Here is a 22,964-nt window from a genome sequence, read left to right as displayed (position 1 = left end):
CTCTCCGAAAATTTAACAACTATGAAGTCGACAAAAAAAAAGAAAAGGGTTTCACAGGCGGTTCCCCATTCCAAATTTAATGTGGATTTCAGCAATGTCAGGGGCCTACATAGCAACCTTGACGCCGTACACCACCACCTTGAGACGGCGCAGCCTGCCCTGCTTTTTTTAACGGAGACGCAGATATCTGCTCCGGATGATACCTCATACCTTGAGTACCCCGGCTACGTATTGGAGCACAACTTCCTGCGTAAAGCCGGGGTGTGCGTATTCGTCCGGGCTGATGTCTGTTGTCGCCGTCTTCGGGGCCTCGAACAACGGGACCTGTCCCTCTTGTGGCTGCGCGTAGATCACGGGGGTCGTAGCCGAATCTACGCGTGCCTGTACAGGTCCCACAGCAGTGATGCAGGTTCAGCTCTGTTTGAGCATGTGCAAGAGGGGACTAACCGCGTGCTTGAGCAGTACCCATCTGCGGAGGTGGTGGTTCTTGGAGACTTTAACGCTCACCACCAAGAGTGGTTGGGGTCCAGAACCACTGACCTCCCGGGTCGGACTGCCTACGATTTCGCCTTGGCCTACGGCTTCTCCCAGCTGGTGACACAGCCCACCCGTGTCCCAGATATCGAGGGGCACGAGCCTTCTTTGTTGGACCTTCTGCTGACCACAGATCCGGCCGGATACAGTGTGGTGGTCGACGCTCCGCTTGGATCGTCTGATCACTGCCTTATTCGTGCTGCCGTACCACTCTCTCGTCCTGATCGTCGAACGACGACCGGGTATCGAAGAGTTTGGCGGTATATGTCAGCAGATTGGGATGGATTGCGTGAATTTTACGCATCCTACCCATGGGGGCGGTTCTGCTTTTCCTCTGCTGATCCTGACGTCTGTGCGGACCGTCTTAAAGACGTGGTGCTCCAGGGGATGGAATTGTTTATTCCCTCCTCTGAAGTGCCCGTTGGGGGTCGCAGCAGACCCTGGTATAACAATGCCAGCAGGGATGCTGCACACCTCAAGCGGTCCGCATACGTGGCATGGGATAATGCCAGGAGACGTCGGGATCCTAACATCTCAGGGGAAAGGCGGAAATATAACGCCGCTTCCAGGTCCTACAAGAAGATAATTGCCAAGGCGAAGTCGGAGCACGTTGCTAGAGTTGGCGAGCGATTGAAGAGCTATCCCTCCGGGAGCCGTGCTTTTTGGTCGCTCGCCAAAGCTGCAGAAGGAAACTTTTGCAGGTCTAGTCTCCCACCACTGCGCAAGTCCGATGACAGTCTGGCCCACAGCGCGAAAGAGAAGGCTGACCTTCTGGTCAAACTCTTCGCCTCGAACTCGACTGTGGACGACGGGGGTGCCACACCACCGAACATCCCCCGGTGTGATAGCTCCCTGCCGGATATCTGCTTCACACAGTGTGCAGTCAGGCGGGAGCTCCGACTCCTGGACGTCCATAAGTCGAGTGGGCCAGACGGCATCCCCGCAGTGGTTTTGAAAACGTGCGCCCCTGAGCTGACACCTGCGCTAACGCGTTTGTATCGCCTCTCTTATTGCACTAACAGGGTTCCGTCTTCATGGAAGACCGCCCATGTCCACCCTATCCCCAAGAAGGGTGACCGGTCGGACCCATCGAGCTACAGGCCTATCGCGATAACTTCCTTGCTTTCCAAGGTGATGGAGCGAATTATAAATACACAACTCCTGAAGTATCTTGAAGATCGCCAGCTGATCAGTGACCGACAGTACGGTTTCCGTCACGGTCGCTCAGCTGGCGATCTTCTTGTATACCTTACTCACAGGTGGGCTGAAGCCTTGGAGAGCAAGGGCGAGGCTCTTGCCGTGAGCCTTGATATCGCGAAGGCCTTCGACAGGGTCTGGCATAGGGCACTTCTGTCGAAGTTACCATCTTACGGAATCCCCGAGGGTCTCTGCAAGTGGATCGCTAGCTTTTTGGATGGGCGGAACATCACGGTCGTTGTGGACGGTGATTGTTCTGATACCATGACCATTAACGCTGGCGTTCCACAAGGTTCGGTGCTCTCCCCCACGCTTTTCATCCTGTATATCAATGACATGCTGTCTATTGATGGCATGCATTGCTATGCAGATGATAGCACGGGGGATGCGCGATATATCGGCCATCAGAGTCTCTCTCGGAGCGTGGTGCAAGAGAGACGATCAAAACTTGTGTCTGAAGTGGAGAACTCTCTGGGGCAAGTCTCCGAATGGGGTGAATTGAACTTGGTTCAATTCAACCCTATAAAGACACAAGTTTGCGCGTTCACTGCGAAGAAGGACCCCTTTGTCATGGCGCCGCAATTCCAAGGAGTATCCCTGCAACCTTCCGAGAGTATCGGGGTACTTGGGGTCGACATTTCGAGCGATGTCCAGTTTCGGAGTCATTTGGAAGGCAAAGCCAAGTTGGCGTCCAAAATGCTGGGAGTCCTCAACAGAGCGAAGCGGTACTTCACGCCTGGACAAAGACTTTTGCTTTATAAAGCACAAGTCCGGCCTCGCATGGAGTACTGCTCCCATCTCTGGGCCGGGGCTCCCAAATACCAGCTTCTTCCATTTGACTCCATACAGAGGAGGGCCGTTCGGATTGTCGATAATCCCATTCTCTCGGATCGTTTGGAGCCTCTGGGTTTGCGGAGGGACTTCGGTTCCCTCTGTATTTTATACCGTATGTTCCATGGGGAGTGCTCTGAGGAATTGTTCGAGATGATACCAGCATCTCGTTTTTACCATCGCACCGCCCGCCACCGGAGTAGAGTTCATCCATACTACCTGGAGCCACTGCGGTCATCCACAGTGCGTTTCCAGAGATCTTTTTTGCCACGTAACATCCGGCTATGGAATGAGCTCCCCTCCACGGTGTTTCCCGAGCGCTATGACATGTCCTTCTTCAAACGAGGCTTGTGGAGAGTATTAAGCGGTAGGCAGCGGCTTGGCTCTGCCCCTGGCATTGCTGAAGTCCATGGGCGACGGTAACCACTCACCATCAGGTGGGCCGTATGCCCGTCTGCCTACAAAGGCAATAAAAAAAAAAAAAAAAAAAAAAAATCTAGTGTATCATCCAATAGCACGAGCACTATTCTTCGTGCAATGGCTCTTGGAGGGCTATTCAGTAGATTTAGGAAATACAGATGTACGAATCCAACCTCCCGACACAGATATAATATTATTGTATAAATTCATTACTGATGCATGTTGATCATATGTTGGCATCCAATATCCCTTTGAAGTAGATTATATAAGTCACCAACGCTCATCATTTTTACCATTAAAAGTGATACTCCGTTTTAAAAATACCTCAGCTGACAATTCCGGTGGTGTAAGGAATATGGACTGCATTGAGAATTACCAATCTGAGTGATGAGTTTCAACATGGCGGCGGCGTGTGCGGGCACGTGTGCCAGCAGAGCGGGCGCGGCGGCGGCGCGGGCCCAGTGCGCCACCAGCACGCCGCGCCGCGCCCGCCCCTCCGCGCCGCCCCCCGCACCGTCCCCCGCGCCGCACGCCTGCACTAATACCCTGTTCGAAACAATTCGTCAGTATTAGGCAAGAGATACGCCTAACTACATATTAATAACAACTACAAACCTAAGTTTACGATGATACAATTCGTCGGAAAATTAAGTGAGAAATGCTTACTTGAACTGCGGTAGCTCGTGGTATGGCTTCTCGGGATTGTGGTGGAAAGCAAAGAATCTACTGCAGGCTTCGTCTAAAGCCAGTTCCGGTAGTCTCCACCATGACAACTTCATTGCCTCGTCCAATATCTACAAGTAATAATTATACCTTAAATATTTCATACATAGATCGCTTGATTCTCATAGAAGTGATAACTTCTCATTTCGTTACATAACGCGTAACGGTGCCAGTCTGTCTGATTTTACCTTTTTCTCACGCCTACTAATTAATACCTAATTACAAGTAATAACCTAAGCCCTTCTCAAGTTTTAAACAATTTCAATATTATATAGTTCAAATTAGATTAGTTTAAGTTATTACTTCTGTCGGGCGTTCCGAGACGCACAATTTCTTTTTATATTGAAAAAACATTTATTAGATTAAATCACAATCAATAATGGTATTGATAAAAATACAAGATTACTTAGTCTATTTTATCAATTGTTCTTTCGGAATTTTTAAAAAAGATGTTGTAGACTTAACGCAACATGTTGGCATTCAAGGCTTATGTTTATTTTCGGTCACGATTGGTACAAGTGCATTGTTATTCAGTTTGTAGCCTGAGTGTTTGTATGACCGACCTGTTCCGAGTGCGGCACGTCTGTGGCCGTGAAGAAGTAGAGCAGCGCGACCAGCGTCCGCACCGGGCTGTCGTGGTGCGGCGCCAGCAGCGTGCCGGCCGCCGTGCGTGACGTCACCGCGCCCGTCCACGCGCCCGCCTGCTTGTCGCCGCACGCACTCCACTGTACGCACACGTGTAAACTGACAACTCGATCGACGCACGCATACGTCATACGTGGCCAATGTCTACACGTAAATCTTGGTTTGATCTGGATTTCTTCAATGTAATAACTTCAATATTTTAATGGTACAAGTGGACGAAATTCGACCGTAATAAATTGTAAGTTTGAACATCATTATGATTCTATTGTCAAAGACTTTACTTCTACAATCACAAATTTCGCTAAGGCTAAACTACAGACAAATAATATTAAAGACAAACAATATTAATCTATTCTAAAATTGACCACAGACTAACAATAAACAAAGGAGTAATATATGGTAGTATGTGTAATGTTTTTTTATTTATTTAATATAATTTAATGCGTAATAAAAAAAATATATTCTGCACTACGGCGAGAAATTCAGTGGACTATGTCTATGAGTTAACTTACTCGTGGAGCCCTTCGTCGCAAGCAACGGGTTCGGCGAGGACGGTGACCGGTGCTTGAGGTACCTAAAAGCAGCGGTAATGGATCGGGAGGATCCATAATGACGTGTTACTGAGACTTCGTATTTGCAACATCAGTCACTCATCATCCAGCCATCAACAAGGACCCACCTGCACGGCAAGTTCGATGCAGTTGCCGCTGAACCACTGGTGGCGGTCCCACGGCAGCGCGGCCAGCTCCGCCAGCAGCTCCGACACCTGGACGCGGCACTCGGACTGGTTTTGTCCGTTAACGTTCAGCTGTGTGTGAACGATCCACTCGTAGGTCTTCTGGAGAATGTAGCTTTCTGTACCTGTTTAAAATAATTGTGGTTAGAAATATGCTTTGTGATTCTAAATTTTAGGAGTTTCCTGATACATAGCTCTACATAGTATCTTTTATTTATTTATTTATTACACCTCATGTAAAATTTATATTGGCGGATTTAATGCCTAAGGCATTCTCTGCCAGTCAACCAGAGTAAATAGTGGTAGGTGCAATGAAATTTATATTAAGTTACAAATACATACACAAAAAAGTATATATATGTATATACACATTTAGTAAATACATTTTTTCAGGACACAATAGACATTTTTTCCATAATTTTTAAGTTTTAAATGGCTCTCTTGTAAAATTGCAAAATGGCGTTTAAACCGAATAGCCTTTCAGCCCTCGATATTATTTGAGACATTTCGAATACTTTTACAGTTTTCATGGTCACGGACGTCTAAGGTTCAAAGCATTCGAAGTTCAAACAGAGTTTTAGGTAATAATAATAATAAATAAATAATAGTTTAAAAAAAACAAACAAAACATTATCAAACTAGCGCATCTACTCATGTCTGTTCATAAAATATTTATAACTACTGATACCATGCACCCCACGCTCTTTTACAATAAAATCATTTTTTCAAATTTATTAAAATTTATTTTCTATTTTTTAGTTGGATTTTCTATAAAATCGTATTTTGTTAGTTTATTTAAACTATTATTTATTTTTCATTATTTAGTTGAATTTAAATATTTCAAATTTTTTTTAAATATTGAATTGTCATCGGTCCTTAATAAGTATACCAAATTTCGAGTTAATCCGACGTTTTGAATGGGGGCAAAATCATGTTCAAAGATTCCGTTACATATTAACATACATACGTCTGAAGCTAATACAAGCGTATTAAAAATAAATTATATTAACAACGTATGAGCGAGGCGGTTGAACAGTGAACGTCAATCGCATTAATGAATATAATATAATTTTAGTCGCACCCGGACAGTCGCGCATGGTCTGCAGCAGGGCGTCCGCGAAGCTCTTCAGCATGGTCGCGTGCGAGTCGTCCTGAGCGTGCGCGGGCAGCAGCGGGGCCGCGGGGTGGGGCTGCACCCAGGGCGACCACAGCTCCAGCAGCGCCGACCAGCCGCACGCAGCCACTGCCCACCAGCAAACCGTTCAGGTTCTTAGTTATCAACGATGTTATTGGGTTACAGTTAGTGAAAAGGACGTATGGTAAGCCCGCACAGGAAACCGACCTATTTCTATGACGAAGCAGTCCGATTTGGTTGGACGGTCGGACCGATTCCGACCTCGTGCTGTGCGTAATTACGTAATTATAATTGCGTAATTACTGTGGTAGGACCTCTTGTAAGTCCGCGCGGGTAGGTACCACCACCTTAACCTATTTCTGCCGTGAAGCAGTAATGCGTTTCGGTTTAAATGGCGGGGTAGCCGTTGTAACTATACTTGAGACCTTAGAGCTTATATCTCAAGGTGGGTGGCGCATTTACGTCGTAGATGTCTATGGGCTCCAGTAACCACTTAACACCAGGTGGGCTGTGTACTCGTCCACCCACCTAAGCAAAAATCAATTTAATAATTAACGAATGACGCTTGGGATCCACGACCTAGAGGGCAAGCAAAAACCTTCATTTTGAAATCTAGTAAAGTTTTAAAGAACCTCTTTCGGGAGCATAGCTCAGCTCGGCGGCCGCGTCAACTAACGCTTTCAGGAGCAGCCGGTACACGCGGGCGATCTCCTCGGAGTACACGGCGTACTGCACACCGCGGGGCCGCGGGGCGGTGCGCGCCTCCCACCACAGCGCGCCCAGCTCGCGCGGCAGGCGGGACAGCTGGGGACCGAGGGGGACGTCAGGGGGACCGACGTGGGCCGCGGAGGGCCATTTGTAATGGACCCAGGTGCAGATATTAAAAAAAAGGAATCGCACCTTAAGTGACGAACATTGAGATAAATATTCTTGCATATGCTTAGAGCTAACTTTTTTTAACATACGAATGACTCTATCATTCTCTACTGTTACTTTACTAATTTTCATGAAAACTATGGTTTTATTGAAACTACTCGCGCGCCATTAGTCGTCCGTTAATGAGACTATGACCTTGAACCTTTCCAGAGTCCGAACAATAATGCTACAATCGGATCACTTTTTACGGACATGCAAACTTTTATTTTTATTTAGTTTATATGATTTAGTTGGTTTGCCTACGATAAAAGTCGGTAACAAAAGAGCAAAATCATAAAAACCTGATCGAAAGGCACGAGGCCGGCCGAGGTCTCGACGGCCCGCGCCACGTGCCGCCAGTGCGGCGCCGGCAGCGCGCCCGCCGCGGCCGCCCGCATGCAGCGCGCCGTGTGCCCGCACAGCGCGCCCGGCTCCATCAGCGCCTGCATGTGCATCCCTAGCAGCTCCGAGCTCAGCGGGTACGACTCGCTCGTGGGACCCCAGCGCTGGGCCGCAACCAATAAACTATCCAGGAGTTCGCGTCTCTCAGTCAGCTCCAGATCTTTTGATAAGTGGTTCATTTCAAACTGAAAACAATAAGGTAACTTCAGGTTCAAGGATAATTGTTTCTCTGGAATTTCCAAGTAAGTGAAAAACGTAAGACTACAATGGCACTTTATTTTATTTGTAATTTTATCTTAATAAAAATAAATTGAAATCCGAAAAAAATCTACTAAAAACTAAAACATGTAAACAAACATCAAATTATGCCCCGCCTCGAGAATTTCTAGTCCAACCTCGATATTCATTAACAAAATTACGTATACATGATAAAGTTGATTCGCATACGAATTCCAGTAAACGTTCATCCTGTAACTAACCCTATTTGAGCTTGGTAAGTTCGAATAGTAGTCGGCAATGGTCGCAAGTGGAATGGAAGCAAGTGTAGTTTACCTTGGAGAGTGCACTGAAGAGCATATAGTCCGGGAGCGAGGTGCGGAGCAGGGCGCAGTAGAGCGGCGGCCAGGGCCGGCACAGGCGCGGCGCCACCACCGCCACGCACAGCGCCGCCTGCAGCGCGGAGCCGGCGCCGGCGCTCCACCGCTGCACTAGCGAAGCACACGTGGCGCCCGACCGCGACACCCACCGCTGGTGTGTACACGCATACTTTACTACCTTAATCACAATAATCATCAGAACACAGGCTCGACTGTGTCCCTGGCATTGACAATCTTCATGAGCGACTACTAACCATTACATGCTGACATTCGCGAAAACGATTTCACTTTATTGGGTTAGTGATTGATGATCTTGACCGCGGGAATTTTGTTCTATATTTGAGACATAACATTAATTACTTTCTTTTATACAATAAACTAAATTTTCAGTTGGCCAACTTTGAATAAAATAACGGAAGTTTCGAATTAGGCCGTATGTTTTTTCTGCAGCAGACAAATGTTAATATATAATCAAAAAAATATATATACACAAATTGTGGTATAAATGAAATAATTACACTTTGAATACAGCGCTACCTGTTAGAAACTTTATAGACGACGGATGATAATCACCTTTCGTCACATTTTAAACAAAATAATTTAAAACAAACAATATTGTGAATAAAAAATGCGATACATAGTATCCTATCTCTCAAGTCGGATCCAACTACGTGCAACGTGCGAAGATAACCTAAAATCGGTTCATTAGTTTAGAAATTCATCGCGGACAAATAGCGTGACGCGATTTTTCTATATGAAGATATGTTTATTACCTCTGCCAGCACTAGTGCGGCTCTGTGCAGGGCGGCGTGCGCCGGACCCGACTCCGGGCACGCGGCCGCCGCCGCCCACACGCGCTCCACCACGCACAGCGCGCTGCTCATCGAGTCTATCCGCCTGGACACAACACGCTTTATGATTAAAGGCTACTGGTGGCCCGGAGACCTTTCCAGTTTCACCAGGACAGGTGGGCGAGCAAGGGCTTAGCCAGGAGGGGTGGGATTTGCTAACAGCTGCCCGAGCGCCTCCGAAGAAGACCTAACAACTCAAGAGCAGCTGCTTCGCGAATGAATCTACTACCGGATCGGAATCGCGACTCGCTGAGTAGATCCGGCGAACTCTTTGCCGAGTTCGACGAGTACGGTTTACCGGGGTCCCTAAACCTGCTCCTAGCGTTAGAGCTGAAGGAGTCATGTCCCACGTGTGGAAAAATGGTATGGCATTAGAACGCGATACTCGCTTTAGACAATTTTATACATACGAAATAATCACAAACACCTCAATTTCTTCGAATCATTCGATGTAATACAATTTCTTATTTTTTATTGGAATCTTTTTTTATAACAGTAAAATAACACTACTACTGTACTATACTATACTATAGAAAAAATAACTAAGCTATCGAAATAAGTCCCGAAATTGGCCACAATGGAATTTTAAAAAGTTTTGATGTTAAACGAAACACGTTTAAAACTGAAGCGTCAATGCACTTCAAAGTTTCAATGGCAGCTTTTGTTTTGTTAATATTTCAAACTGATAAATGAATATTATACAATCTAAACTAATGGTGATTACTTGACGATAGAGTAGAGTGCGGCGGCGGTGCGGGCGGCGTGCGGGCGCGGCCTCGACAGGCGGCTTACGCTCTTGCGGCTTGTGCACCTGTTAACGGAAACAAGTATCCATGACATCTTAGTCTATCACTAAAACCAATGAGTTCGAAATTGTTAATGACTATCAGCCTAAAATATCAAAAACGCATTTGTTGAAAACGTGTACCACCCGCCAGCGGGATTCGAACATCGGCCCAGTCGCATCGATCGATACGAGAGCACGGACGTCTTATCCTTTAGACCACAATGCAATGTTGAGAGACCGGAGATTTTTTTATTATTTGCATTCACAATCGGGCCTTGCACAACCGAATTTATCATTGACGGCTAACTTCATGTTGTCGCGCTGCAATATCTGACTGCACTCTTCTCATTTCTACTATAACATCTACTACGCTCACACGTAGTTTAACTTCGAAAATCTTTCTCAACTATAACTATATATAGTTTAAACTAAATTAACTAATAATTTCTACTAAAATTCCACAAGTACCTGTTTTCTCTGATACTACGCTCGACTCCGGCTGATATACACCATTCTTCAGCCTGGAACAGTTATGAAAAAAAAAAGTAATTCGAAGTAGCGTCATGGCATTTGTAGCTCACGACAGTGGTCAGCATCGCTCACATTGAGGCGCACGCTGACCGGCGGGCACTTGTTGGCGCACTGCCTGCTGACGGGCGGCAGGGGGCGCCGCGCACGCAGCGAACCCAGCAGCACCCACAGCTGCACGTCCAGCGCCCTCACGCGCTCCGTCTCCGACGACCACTCTCTGAGGAGTCGCAGACACGATTTTATTTATTGCTTATATGGGTGGACGAGCTCACAAGCTGGTGTTAAGTAGTTGCCGGAGCCCATTGACATCTACAACGAAAATGCGCCACCCACCTTGAGATATAAGTTCTAAGGTTTCAGTATAGTTACAACGGCTGCCCCACCCTTCAAACCGAAACGCATTACTGCTTGACGGCAGAAATAGGCAGGGTGGTGGTACCTACACGCGCGGACTCACAATACGTCCTACCACCAGTAGAAGCTATACAGAAAGGAGACGTAAATAGTGGGCCAAAAATGTAATAACTTGGAATGTGGTCTAAAAAATTTGTCATATTTTTTTATATAAGAATATAAAAAATCACCTCAATCCTTTTCCTGGGACCGGAGAAAAATGAGAAAGTTAGTTTTTGTCGGTTTAGCGGTGTGATCGATTTAATTAATCGATTACACGATTATAAAAAAAAAAACATTGCACTAGGTAATGATTGCAAAGTAATTAAATGAGCTATTTATACTTGTTGTATACAGCGAATTTAATTGGGATTACATACATAAATAAAGAAAAAGTCTATTATTACTTAACAAAGTATAGTAACCGGCAAACATCGTGAGCAAATGACCTTGACTGCGCAGAACCGAATTTTAGATCACTTTGGTGGTGAGGGTGAGGCGCGACGGCAGGGGAAAGCGTATCGAGCGCGTTATTGGTAGATCAGTAGAACCTTGCGCCCCGCACCGCGCCCTCGTTCCGCTTGCTCCCAAAAGTACGCTTGCGTACAGTGAAAAGTCTATCGTTATTAATCGTTATGTTATATTTTGTTATAATTGCTTGTTGACTTTGTTGCCATTGCTATTTGTTGAGTGTTTGTTGATTTTTTATAAAAAATACACTATGCCGCGACAAACTGGTGTAGTATTCAAAAGAAAGGGTAGAAAAATTGTGTACGACGTATCGTGCTTCATTATAAAACAGGGGAAGAATGATATTATGGAAAAAGTAAAACAGACTTCGGAAGCAACAAAAACATCAGTGAGTACTGTTAGGTGCATTATTAACGAAGCTAAAGGCTCTGGCTTGCTCATCGTGCTCGGGACTCCGGGTAAGAAAATATCAGGGAAGAAGAAAGTTACCGGAATGGATAGTTTCGTTCAATCTGTAATAAAAAGATGTAATCATAATAACTACATAACAAGCAGCGAAACTCCGTACCGTAGAAAGGCTTCGAAAATTTTAAAGAAGATATACATTTTAATGGCTCGGAATGAAGTTTACGACGAATTATGAAAGAGCTAGGCTTCAGATGGAAAAAAAAACGGAAAATAATCGGAAGCTGGTAATTGAAAAAAGTAACATTCGATTACTACGAATCGAATATCTTCAAAAAATAATTAATTATAGACAAAAAAGAAGATCGAACCGACCGAGTCGTAAACTACACCGATGAGCCCTATGTCGACTTATCACGATGATGGCGACTCGGGTGATGAAAACAGTGATGATGATAATGGTCAAGATTATGATAACGAAAAAAAAATTACAAATACCAGCTTCGCTTCAACTGAACGAAGACCTGGCAACAGCTCTAGTTTTGACTTAATAGAAGGAATATCTATTTTACCCCAAGATTAAATTATTACAATTATTAACCTATATTTTTTGTTGATGTTCTAATAAATATATAAATAAATACATATGTTGATTTTAATAATTTAATTGCATTATGACGCAGAGTAAATAATGTTTTTGCACGTGAGTGTACCATTCGCAAACTTACCCCCACTACGTCAACAAATGCTCAAGAAGTTTGCCGGCTATTATAATATGATTATCGATTTCAAATCGATTTAAATCAATTGTATTTTTAATGACAGTTTTGACAATAAGCTGACATGACGCTTGTTCATAGATTATACACCACTGAAGTAGGAAACCTATGGAAATGAAACGTCAACAAAAAATTCGTGCCACTGTGACGTCATCTGGCCACAAAACATGGCGGTTTTAGTGCTGCCCAGAAGATTTTAATGTTAGTAGGTTTTATCGATAAACGTTCTTGGCTCATTTTATTTTAAATATTGTTGAGTGAATGTATTTGTAGAATTTATACTTAATAGGAAGTAAGTATATTGTTATGTGCAAAGATGATGTGATTTAGATATTATGTGAAATCTAAGACGAGTTCGTGCTTCAAATTTGCCAAGTAAAGGAAATGACGATTTTTAAAATTTGCTACACTGATTTTATAAAGTTGTCGTTTGTCGCAAAACACAAAGATATGGCGTAGTTCAAAGCCATCAGCCCATTTCTAGCATGCTAAATGTTATCGTATTTTGAGTACGTGTTTTTCTTAGACTATTACAATCTATTTTAATTGTTTTGCTGACTCTAAAGTCCGTAACATACTACCGCAGCGCACCCCAAGGAAGGAACCATTTGAATGACTTTCGCTTGAGAGTGATTAAAATTTTAAACTTATCAAGGGACCGCGTGAAAAAAAAAACACCTACAGAACATTTATTCATTAATTACAAACGTCATTCCTTGTGACTTCCTCTCTAAAATCACTTAATTATTAAATATTTAACAAATTTACAATAGTGTTTTACTCACTGCGGAATAAAACTATTTTATTTAAATAGTTCCGAAGAGATTTTGTCGGTAGCCTTTTTCCCGAAATATCTAAACAGAATGTCTAAATATGTTTTGATGACATATTTTAAAGTGGTATTTATGATTAGTGTCATGATCAATAGATTCCGACCGAAAAATGGATTTTTCGGATGACGGCTCCATAATGAATTTAAATACATATAGATAATAGTTTTAGGGCATCGACTTTCTGGAGATCCTATAAAATACGTTTTAATTATTATTTTTGTATGTTTTAAGCATGATAAATTATGAAATTTTATATAATCAATCATAATAAATCGATATCAAAGTCAATAAATAATGTACAACCCAAAACAGACGGCCGAACTGACGTGACAATGACATTTGGCGCGCTAAACATGGCGGATTTTCGGCCTCATTAGACGGAGACGGAGATATTTACGTATACTCATGTTTCATTTTATGTACGCACTGAAATACTGTTATATTGTTTTCCTGCGAGTTAAAGTGCTGAGTAAGAACGAGATAGATATATGTTTATGTATGTGCCTTCAAAATGGGTGCTATTTATATAAGCAATTGTACGTATAGAACAATATGTCGTGTCCCTATTATATAGGTCTATGTTATACACTTAATATTTGGCGCTTGTTGGTTTTTTCTGCTCTACTCGTTTTGTATTTTCGACGCGTTTTGAGTGTGTATCTGGCTGTTTTTATTTATTTTCAATGATCACTGCTTTATTATTACGGATTCCAACCCTGCCTGACTTGTACTACAATTTCTTCTACACTGGACACTAAAGATCGCTCACACGTTTGTCTTGAAATTGTTGAATTGGATGCTTTTGAAATTATGGATCGCTGTGTGAATTGTGGGATAGCAATTAATCATAGCAATTCCATAGGCCGTCGACCCTTGGACAGTGTTACAGTATTATACGGTTGGATTATATTATATGGTTGGACCCTTGGACAGTATTATATGGTACCTAGCCCAGCTAAGGGCTAGATACATACCAAGATAATATTGTTCCCCCTGCACTTTGTGAACGACATTTTAATAATAATTGAAGGTGAATACACAAGGTATACAATAGGTACGTTGTTTTATTTTTTTCGCCGCCTTTTAGGTAAATCCATATCTGATATAATATGTCATTGATATTCATTCATAATATGACATTTATGGATATATCCATTCGATAACCTTTATAAGAAAAAAATTTGTTTATAATAAACATTTACTTATGCTTAAATAAGTTATTATTCAGCTCTTTTATAGAGATTGTAACATAACCTAACTTTTACTTAATCTTTATTAACTCTGCTCTCAGATTGAGAAAACTTTTAGAATTTTCAGTAAGGTACTGATGAATCAGAATCTATTAATTCATACTAGTTTCATCACGTTACATTCGGGCCCAAAAATGTATGTAATCGTTTCAGTCTCCATTACTTTATTCCAGGACCTTGTGTTGTAGTAGTTTTTAGTTGCATAGATAGGAGAGTGAGCTCACGGATATGGAGGCAAGGGCGTGAGTGCAGAGACCGAATGGAAAAGAGAACATCACACAGTGCATGCAGCCGCCCACCTCGAGAAATGTGGTCTGAATCTCAATTGTCTAATTTAACGACTGCTGCGCCCTTTGAATCATAAGGTATTGTTAATGCTAAATCGATATAGTTACATATTATTATAACCATTGAAACACTTACTTAGCCAGTAATTTAATTTTATTCAGATGATTTTCTGCAGCGGAAATCAAACGGTGAGTGTCTTTGAACTCTACGTCTTCCAACACTGGCTTCAGAATATTTTTTCTGCGTCTGAAAAAAAACACATCTTAATATTTGAAAAGCTCATAATAATATTATTATTTTTAATACGCGTCTACTTGAGAACTTACAGACGCACAATTGAAAAATTAAGTCACATAAGTACATACTATATTATGTTAATATTTAAAAAAAACTATGAAAACTATGCTACTATTTGTAATTTAATGAAATCAATAGTTTGCTATTACAAATCATAAGGCTAAGTTATTCAATCAATCCGGTCATATAACTACAGTACATACTTTAATTACCTTACTAAATACTTTAAAAAAATACTAGCCGTACTCGCCCGCTTTGCTGGGCATTGAAAATGAACATTATTATTTATTTTCATTATTATTAGGGAGTCCAACACTCATATATTAGCCTATCCATTAAGTACATGTATTTTCTACACGGATACCAAGTTTCAAGTCAATCAGATGCACGGTTCAGTAGTTATAACGGAACATCCGTAAAACCACTGTAGATTTATATATTGGTATAAATGTATCAGATTGGTTAGGGCACGGCGTGTGAGAAGTACACCGGTAAAACCATACCTTTTTCGTGATTTCTGTTCGATACTGAGTATGGAATCAAGGCCGACTGCAAACTGTGACTTGGGAGGGTCGGCGGCGACGGGCGCCGGAGGGGGGTCCGGCTCCGGCGCGGGAGGGGGGCGGAGCTGACGCAGCGCGTGACGCCAGCCGGCTTCTAAACACTAAATATTTTTTTTTGGTTTTGGAATTTCGTTTGTCAATTGATACATCAGAGGGTTAGGTGAGGGGGGATAGGCGTCGCGGTAGAATGAGTGTAGTAAAGATTTTGTACGATACCTGTGTAGCGGGGAGCTATCACAGAACACAAGTTATTTGACAGATGACTGAATCCCGCTAACGACCTTTTTCTCAAGATAAGCTTACATATATACACAAGTCTCGACATACAACACTCCAATTCGATAAAGCGGCACGACACAAGAACCCTCTCATCGTGACCGCCGCTAACTACATACCCGATCCTGCGGACCGAATGGTAAGCAGTCGACGTCGCCCTAAACACGTCATTACGGATCTTCCAGATCAATTAACGGTGGTTTTAGGTACCACAAACACCGGTCACCGTTCTCGCCGAACCTGTCGCTGGCGACGAAAGGCTCGACGAGTAAACTAACCCACAGACACAGCGCACTGAATTTTTCGCCGGATCTTCTCAGTGGGTCGCGTTATGGATCCGGTGGTAGATTCTGCGAAGCACTGCTCTTACTACAGTTAGTGTTAGCAACGTCGTCAGGTTTGAGCCCCGTGAGCTCACCTACTTGTTAGGGTTACGCTGAAATGGCTTTTCAAGGCCATCAGCTTAAGTTTAAAAAAAATAACACCAGGCTCGGTAGAAGATTTCCCCTTTGTCGTTAACCCAAGCCTCTATTAAAAATTACAACCCAGTTTGTGTTGGCCTTACAGAATGTGGTGGAACACTACCTGCTGCGTCATGAAGCTGGTCAGGTCGGCGTGGTGCTGTCGGGCGGTGACCCGCTCTCCGTCCTCCAGCCAGCGCAGGTACATCAGCATCATTCTGGCGAAACGTAAACGTAATCTAACTAATGCCCTTTATATCAGAATCTAAACGACTATTCCGTTCTTAGTAATTATTAACTACACATTTTATACACGACACATGATGGCTCATATGTGGGTAATCCTTGTGACATTGCATTGTTTATTTTAGTCCTTAATACGATTTTTTTTAATGCTTACGATGAGTGGACGAGCTCACAGCCCACCTGGTGTTAAGTGGTTACTGGAGCCCATAGACATCTACAACGTAAATACGCCACCCACATTAAGATATAAGTTCTAAGGTCTCAGTTTAGTTACAACGGCTGCCCCATCCTTCAAGCCGAAACGCATTACTGCTTCACGGCAGAAATCGGCAGGGTGGTGGTACCTACCCGTCCGGACTCACAAGACGTCGATGTCGCAGTTATTTAAATAACTTCAATAAACACTAATGAGAAATCCAACTGAATACGAATTTTGAACAATTACAGCTATATTACAAGAGTGCACTTACTTGTGGGCGCCGATGTAGTAGTTCAATAGATCGATTTTACTGACATCGAATTCTGTGTTTCTCGTTGTGTTGCCCGGGGCGGCGTCACCCTCGCCGTCTCCCCCGTCGCCCCACTCTCCCTCCCCCGAGTCGCTGTCGCTCGACTCTCCGGTCAAATCCGCGATGGTCAGATCTTTAAACAGCTCACCGTCGGCCCTCTGCGACGTGCTGGCAATTTCGGCGGATTTTATTTCGACTTTGTCACTTAAAATCTCCTTTATTTTGTCGGCTTCGGCTTTATGGTGGGCCGCCAGCTCTTGGAGACGTTTCTTGATGTGACCGAGAGAGCGTGTCTTTATGATGCCGCTGTAGAAAAGGGGCCCGGCCGCCGGACAGGGGTCGTTCCCGGAATAAGCCCGCACTATAACGCTACAACAGTAAGTTTTTTTTTTTAAGGGATTTTATGACCTGGAAACTAAGACCTTGTCATGTCTTATTTTAATTTATTTCGTTATTTTTCTGAAAAATGATAATATGAAGAGAAATGTAATGAATTTGTTTAACATGGGACATTAATCAACTGGGATGAAATTAAATGAAATGAGATGAGATAATATGGGATGAAATATAATCTCAGTAAAATTGTGGTCATTTACTGAGATTTTTTCAGTGGACTTTTGGAAGATCCCGAGAAGTTACGTCCAGCGGATTTGTTTCATTTTCCCACATTTGTGCACTTTCACAGATATTAAACAGTTAATAAACCACCATTATTACGCATTTAAACCCGAAGAAACACTAAACAGACAAAATAAAACAAATCACACAACTTCACTCCTCGCGTTCCCGCCAAAAAGTTCCAACAGTAAGTACATTGTAGATGTTGCCAGAGTCGAATGGCCCTTCAGTGAGCACTTTCAAGATGGCGGACTGTTTTCTACACTTTAACAGATAGATAAGCCAGCTCTATACAAGGGATCTCATTAAAGAACCTCATTCCATGTACATCTAAAAAATCATTATAAACAACTTTGGACTAGTTCCAGAAAAACACTGAAGAAGTTTCATATTTCACAATAAACTCACGCGTTAGCCGATACTTGTTCTAAATAGAGATGCATGAACAGCCTCCAAAGGGTCAGATGAGCGGGATGCTGCGGCGGGGCTGACAAAACCGCGTTGCCGGCACGATATATCACCAGCTCCTCCGAGCTCATCTTCAATCCTATTTGCTATAGGAAACCATATAGTAATACGCTTTTATTAGCTTCAGACGTATGTTTGTAACGGAATCTTTGAACATAATTTTGAGCCCCTTCAAAACGTCGGAATAACTTGAAATTTGGTATACATACTTATTAAGGACCGAAGACAATTCAATATTTAAAAAAAAAAAAAAATTAATTAAAAAAAGAAAAATAAATAATAGTTTAAAAAAACTAACAAAAGACGCTTTTATAGAAAAATTTTTATGACTTTTAATGACTTTTAATGGCTTTTAATGACTTTGACAGCCAGGGCTGGTGCAGTGGTATACCTGCAGCGCATTGTCCACATGTATCCGCTGTCTGGCCGCGTGCTGCGCCCGCAGTGCGGCGAGCAGCAGGGCGTGCGCGTGCGTGCGCTGCGTGCGGGCGTGCGCGGCGCGGAGCACGCACTCGCACAGCAGTGGAGCCGTCGCCGCGTTGCTGACCGCATTCGCGGTTATTTCTTTGGCATTTCCGTCCTGTTCACATAGTGCAATATTTGTTCACATACCTACATTAAGTTTACTTCATTTAATATTTTAAAAATATATATTAATTAAAACAGTTTCATTGTGAGATTAGTACCATAAGAAAATAAATAGCATAATAGTGCAGTGTAGACAGAAACATTTAAACGAGTGCTTATACTGCAGGTGTACATATTATGATGTTGTCACATGTGAATATATGTTTTTTGTTGAATAATGCAATGATTAATTTCAATAATTACTAAGCACGGTTTGAATCATATTTTATTCACAATAGTTTTATTTTTCATAGTAACAGTTAAATGTGTTATTATTAGGAAACTATTGGGCGTTGATACAGATATTCCTATTAGCTAAAGCTACACTTTATAGGTAGTAAGTAGTATATTAGTTATTGGCCACACCTGCAGCATGGCGGTGGCGTGGTCGTCGAGCTGCGCCCAGTGCTGGCACAGCACGGCGCCGGCGTCCAGCACGGCGAGCGCGGCGGGCGGGCCGCGCCACAGCGCGTGCATCCACACCGACAGCACGGCCGCGCGGGACACGTTGTACGACCTGCACCGAGCTTCAGTAATAGTTCTTGCACTGGCAGAAGTAGGCTTCGTGGTAGACTGAGTGTATCTACCCGTGCGGGCTTACGATACGCCCTATCCAGTAAAGATTTTGTACGATACTTTTGTAACGGGTAACTATCACAGAACACAACGTATTTGACAGATGCTTGAATTTCGGCTTCGGATTCGGGAAAGAGAATACTAATGTTTATGTTTACTGTTAGAGAATTATTTATTGAGAAATCCAGCTTATTACATTTAATTACAATTTGATTGTTGACACACGTTGATACAAGTGGAGCATACGTTTGAATTGCTCCGAATAAAAACTACATTTTTCTTAACTCTGACACGCCAGATAAAGGGCGCTGGAGCCATACGGCCTTAAGGTTGTTTTGCATAAATAAACATGTAAAAAAACATGCGTCACCGGTTATCATAGTGCATCCCAAAATACTTTTCTTACTACCCTCATTATCTATCTGTATTCAGTAATGTTAGTCAATACTTTCAACCAGGGAACTACACCTGTAGTGCTAGCTTTAAAAGAGCACGAGTGTGAGGTCAGTCACAGATAGCTGAACATTGCAACCTCAGTGAATTCTCATCATTTCACTCTGAAGACTGCTGAGGATCACTAGAATCACTGAGATCCTGCTTTGAGCTTCGTGGCCGACAGAGAAACATGTCCGGTCTACTCACTCATGGTTTTCTAGCTGTTCCAAGAAGAGTCTCAAGAGAATCTCAGAGCCGGCGACTCCGCCGCGACCTAGTGTTCGCTGCACCAGCGTGGGGCGAGCGTTCAACAGGATCGAGAACAGTTCCGCGAACCTAAAAATTATAAAAAATCCCTTTATAATATATCGACTTACCCACTTTTCTTGCAAATTTCTTATTTTGTTTATTGGTTCGAAAGAATTGCGCTTTGAGCGACGCCTGTTGTACTCATTTAGTATTTTATTGATATTATTGTGTTTGTAATTCTCAAATGTTGGTGTGTGTGTGTATTTTTTATTTTATTTTTATTGCTTAGATGGATGGACGAGCTCACAGCCCACCTGGTGTTAAGTGGTTACTGGAGCCCATAGACATCTACAACGTAAATGCGCCACCCACCTCGAGATATAAGTTCTAAGGTCTCAGTATAGTTACAACGGCTACCCCACCCTTCGAACCGAAACGCATTACTGCTTCACGGCGGAAATAGGCGGGGTGGTGGTACCTACCCGTGCGGACTCACAAGAGGTCCTACCACCAGTGATTACGCAAATTATAATTTGCGAGTTTGGTTTTTATTACACGATGTTATTCCTTCACCGTGGAAGTCAATCGTGAACATTTGTTGAGTACGTATTTCATTAGAAAAATTGGTACCCGCCTGCGGGATTCGAACACCGGTGCATCGCTTCAACACGAATGCACCGGACGTCTTATCCTTTAGGCCACGACGACTTCTTGTGTGTGTGTTTGCGTGTGTTGCGGCTTCACAACTACAAGCCAAGTAGATTCAAGGGGAGGGGGCTCCGGCCACGTGTACGGGCTCGGGACCGAACTTCATTAACCAGATATCGACACTAATGTTAGGTAAGAAAAGATATAACGTAGGCGCGAATCATCTTCGAAAAACAGAATTTCTTCAATAAAGTAATAATACACAGTCGATTATTGTTTAACGTTAACAGTTTGGTCCAACTGTAGAGAGAGAGAAAGAGACACATATCACGTCAAGTGGTTGTCGCGGTCCATAGACCTCGCAACAGGAAATGCTGCCCACTTGAGGTGTGAGGTAAAAACGTGAGCCGTCCGCTGTCGTGCTACAACGACCCTGCGATATGAGACCGTAAATTCTTGGGTTTATTTTTTGTTTTCTTTACTTATATTGTTATTTTTGATGACATATTTAATGTTTAGCTTTATTCAGTCGTTAATTCGGTCGTTCATTCAGTCTTTCATACAGTCGTTCATTCAGTTCGTTCAGTCCGTGAATATGTTCGGTTACTTGGGCGTCAGGGAGACGGACTCCGGCGAGTGCGCCATGACCAGCAGGAGCGGCGCCAGACAGCACGCGGCGTCCCGGGGCCGCGCCGCCGCCAGCTCGCACAGCGCGCCCACGCCCTCCGCGCAGATCTGCCGACACACAGGCCCAGCTGAGCCGCCTCCGCCTCGACACATGACCCTTACTGCATCGGCTGTCCCTCGTGCAAACGAGCGATAACTTCGACACGGTAACACGTGCGATCGACAGTTAGGAAGTTAGGTAGAGACAAAACTGAACACCGTTAGTCGAACCCTGACTAGAGTAGTCCACGGGCGCATCTACAGGTTAACAGTCGCACAGATTAAAAAAGGGATTGTGTGGTTTTATGAAACCACGGTAAAAAAAAGTTTCAAACAACATTTACATTAAACACTGACAAACACAAACAAAATAGCGTGGAGCACGGGCACAAATGAGTAATAGTCGATACAGTACACAGTCAGCTGCTGCGAACTATAGAAGCCGCCATATTGGCCTTGGCTGGTCTGACGAGCGCCTCTCACTTTATCCCTATTCCGCGGCCGACCGTCACGCGACATGCTACACAGACGAAAAAGTTTCAGAGGATGTAATAAATGTATTCACATCAAAAGTTTAATTTACCAGCGGAATGGAGTGTCCCCAGGAGCTGGATAATAACTGGAATGCTATAGCGAAGGGTTCTGTGGGTCGGGCGGGTGGCGGGGGCGGGTCGGCGGCGCGGCCCCACAGCGCGCCGTGCAGGGCGGAGCGCCGCAGCACTGCCCAGCACCACTCGGGCGCCGGACCGGACCCCGCATACGACACCAGCCAGCTGCAGATACTCAGCTGAGTCTCTAATGACATCCCGCTGCAGACCATCGTCATTACTTGTTAGGAAATATGGTCCAGTTTTGAATACAATAGACGGAACAACTACACCACAACTGCTTAGACGGGTGATCGAGTTCAGGTTATAAAAGACCCATGGACATCGAGAACGTACATATCACTACTGATCTTGAGACATAAGCTCTACGGTACCTACCCGGGCTCACAAGACGCCCGACCACCGGTATACCCTGTGGTTTTAGTTTCTTTTGTCGTATCACTCTTGTCATAGCGGTCGTGGTCGTCATTCAGCATCATTGCTGTGTGCAGATGTTATGCGCCTCACGAGCAATCCACTCCTCCCGCACTCATGCAAACAACCTGCCCCAGAGTCCACGACTCCGCTGCGTATAAGAATATGAGGAAAACAAGAGTTTGTACGAGCCGGATCTTTGTAGCAAACTGAATGAATGAAATTACCTCGATTGTCTAGTGACTAGTGAATAGTTAGTGTGCCGATATTGGGTACGGGGTCCGAATTTTAGTCTTGCTTTGTACATACCACCGAGTTTTCGACGATTATATTCCTATATTATCTACCTATACTGAATACCGAGTATTTTAAACATTAAACATTGCGAGGAAACTTATAAGACTGTCCTATTTTCAATACATCATGTAGTTGAAACTATAGATTTATAAAATATAACAATTATAGGTAGGTAATGAAAATAAAAATAAACTGATTGTAGTTTTACATACTACTAGTAACTTGTATCAGAGCACCTTAATACAATTTTATTGTAAAATAGAAATAATATTCTTTTATAATTT

General features: G+C 43.4%; 1 protein-coding gene across 2 annotated transcripts in view; it reads right to left on the bottom strand.

The window, feature by feature from the left end:
* The window catches only part of LOC114239878 (uncharacterized), a 48,535-nt gene that overhangs the window by 13,907 nt on the left and 11,664 nt on the right, over window positions 1-22,964 (bottom strand). For both annotated transcript variants that reach the window (XM_089728024.1, XM_089728025.1), the window contains 22 exons: window positions 21,945-22,170; window positions 21,303-21,430; window positions 20,006-20,134; window positions 19,154-19,304; window positions 18,552-18,740; window positions 18,101-18,246; window positions 17,036-17,443; window positions 16,444-16,537; window positions 15,523-15,683; window positions 14,858-14,968; window positions 10,376-10,520; window positions 10,241-10,293; window positions 9,710-9,796; window positions 8,908-9,031; window positions 8,091-8,285; window positions 7,439-7,723; window positions 6,854-7,025; window positions 6,168-6,329; window positions 5,030-5,211; window positions 4,269-4,430; window positions 3,649-3,776; window positions 3,359-3,528 (listed from right to left, as the gene is read on the bottom strand). In XM_089728024.1, the coding sequence (XP_089584150.1) occupies window positions 3,359-3,528; window positions 3,649-3,776; window positions 4,269-4,430; window positions 5,030-5,211; window positions 6,168-6,329; window positions 6,854-7,025; window positions 7,439-7,723; window positions 8,091-8,285; window positions 8,908-9,031; window positions 9,710-9,796; window positions 10,241-10,293; window positions 10,376-10,520; window positions 14,858-14,968; window positions 15,523-15,683; window positions 16,444-16,537; window positions 17,036-17,443; window positions 18,101-18,246; window positions 18,552-18,740; window positions 19,154-19,304; window positions 20,006-20,134; window positions 21,303-21,430; window positions 21,945-22,170 (3,608 nt within the window). The remainder of the gene's footprint in view (window positions 1-3,358; window positions 3,529-3,648; window positions 3,777-4,268; window positions 4,431-5,029; window positions 5,212-6,167; window positions 6,330-6,853; window positions 7,026-7,438; window positions 7,724-8,090; window positions 8,286-8,907; window positions 9,032-9,709; window positions 9,797-10,240; window positions 10,294-10,375; window positions 10,521-14,857; window positions 14,969-15,522; window positions 15,684-16,443; window positions 16,538-17,035; window positions 17,444-18,100; window positions 18,247-18,551; window positions 18,741-19,153; window positions 19,305-20,005; window positions 20,135-21,302; window positions 21,431-21,944; window positions 22,171-22,964) is intronic.

This window comes from Bombyx mandarina, chromosome 06 (assembly GCF_030267445.1).
Source record: "Bombyx mandarina strain Sakado chromosome 06, ASM3026744v2".
NCBI lineage: Eukaryota > Metazoa > Arthropoda > Insecta > Lepidoptera > Bombycidae > Bombyx > Bombyx mandarina.
Note: the sequence above shows the minus strand (reverse complement) of the source record. Positions and strands in the feature narration are given on the sequence as shown.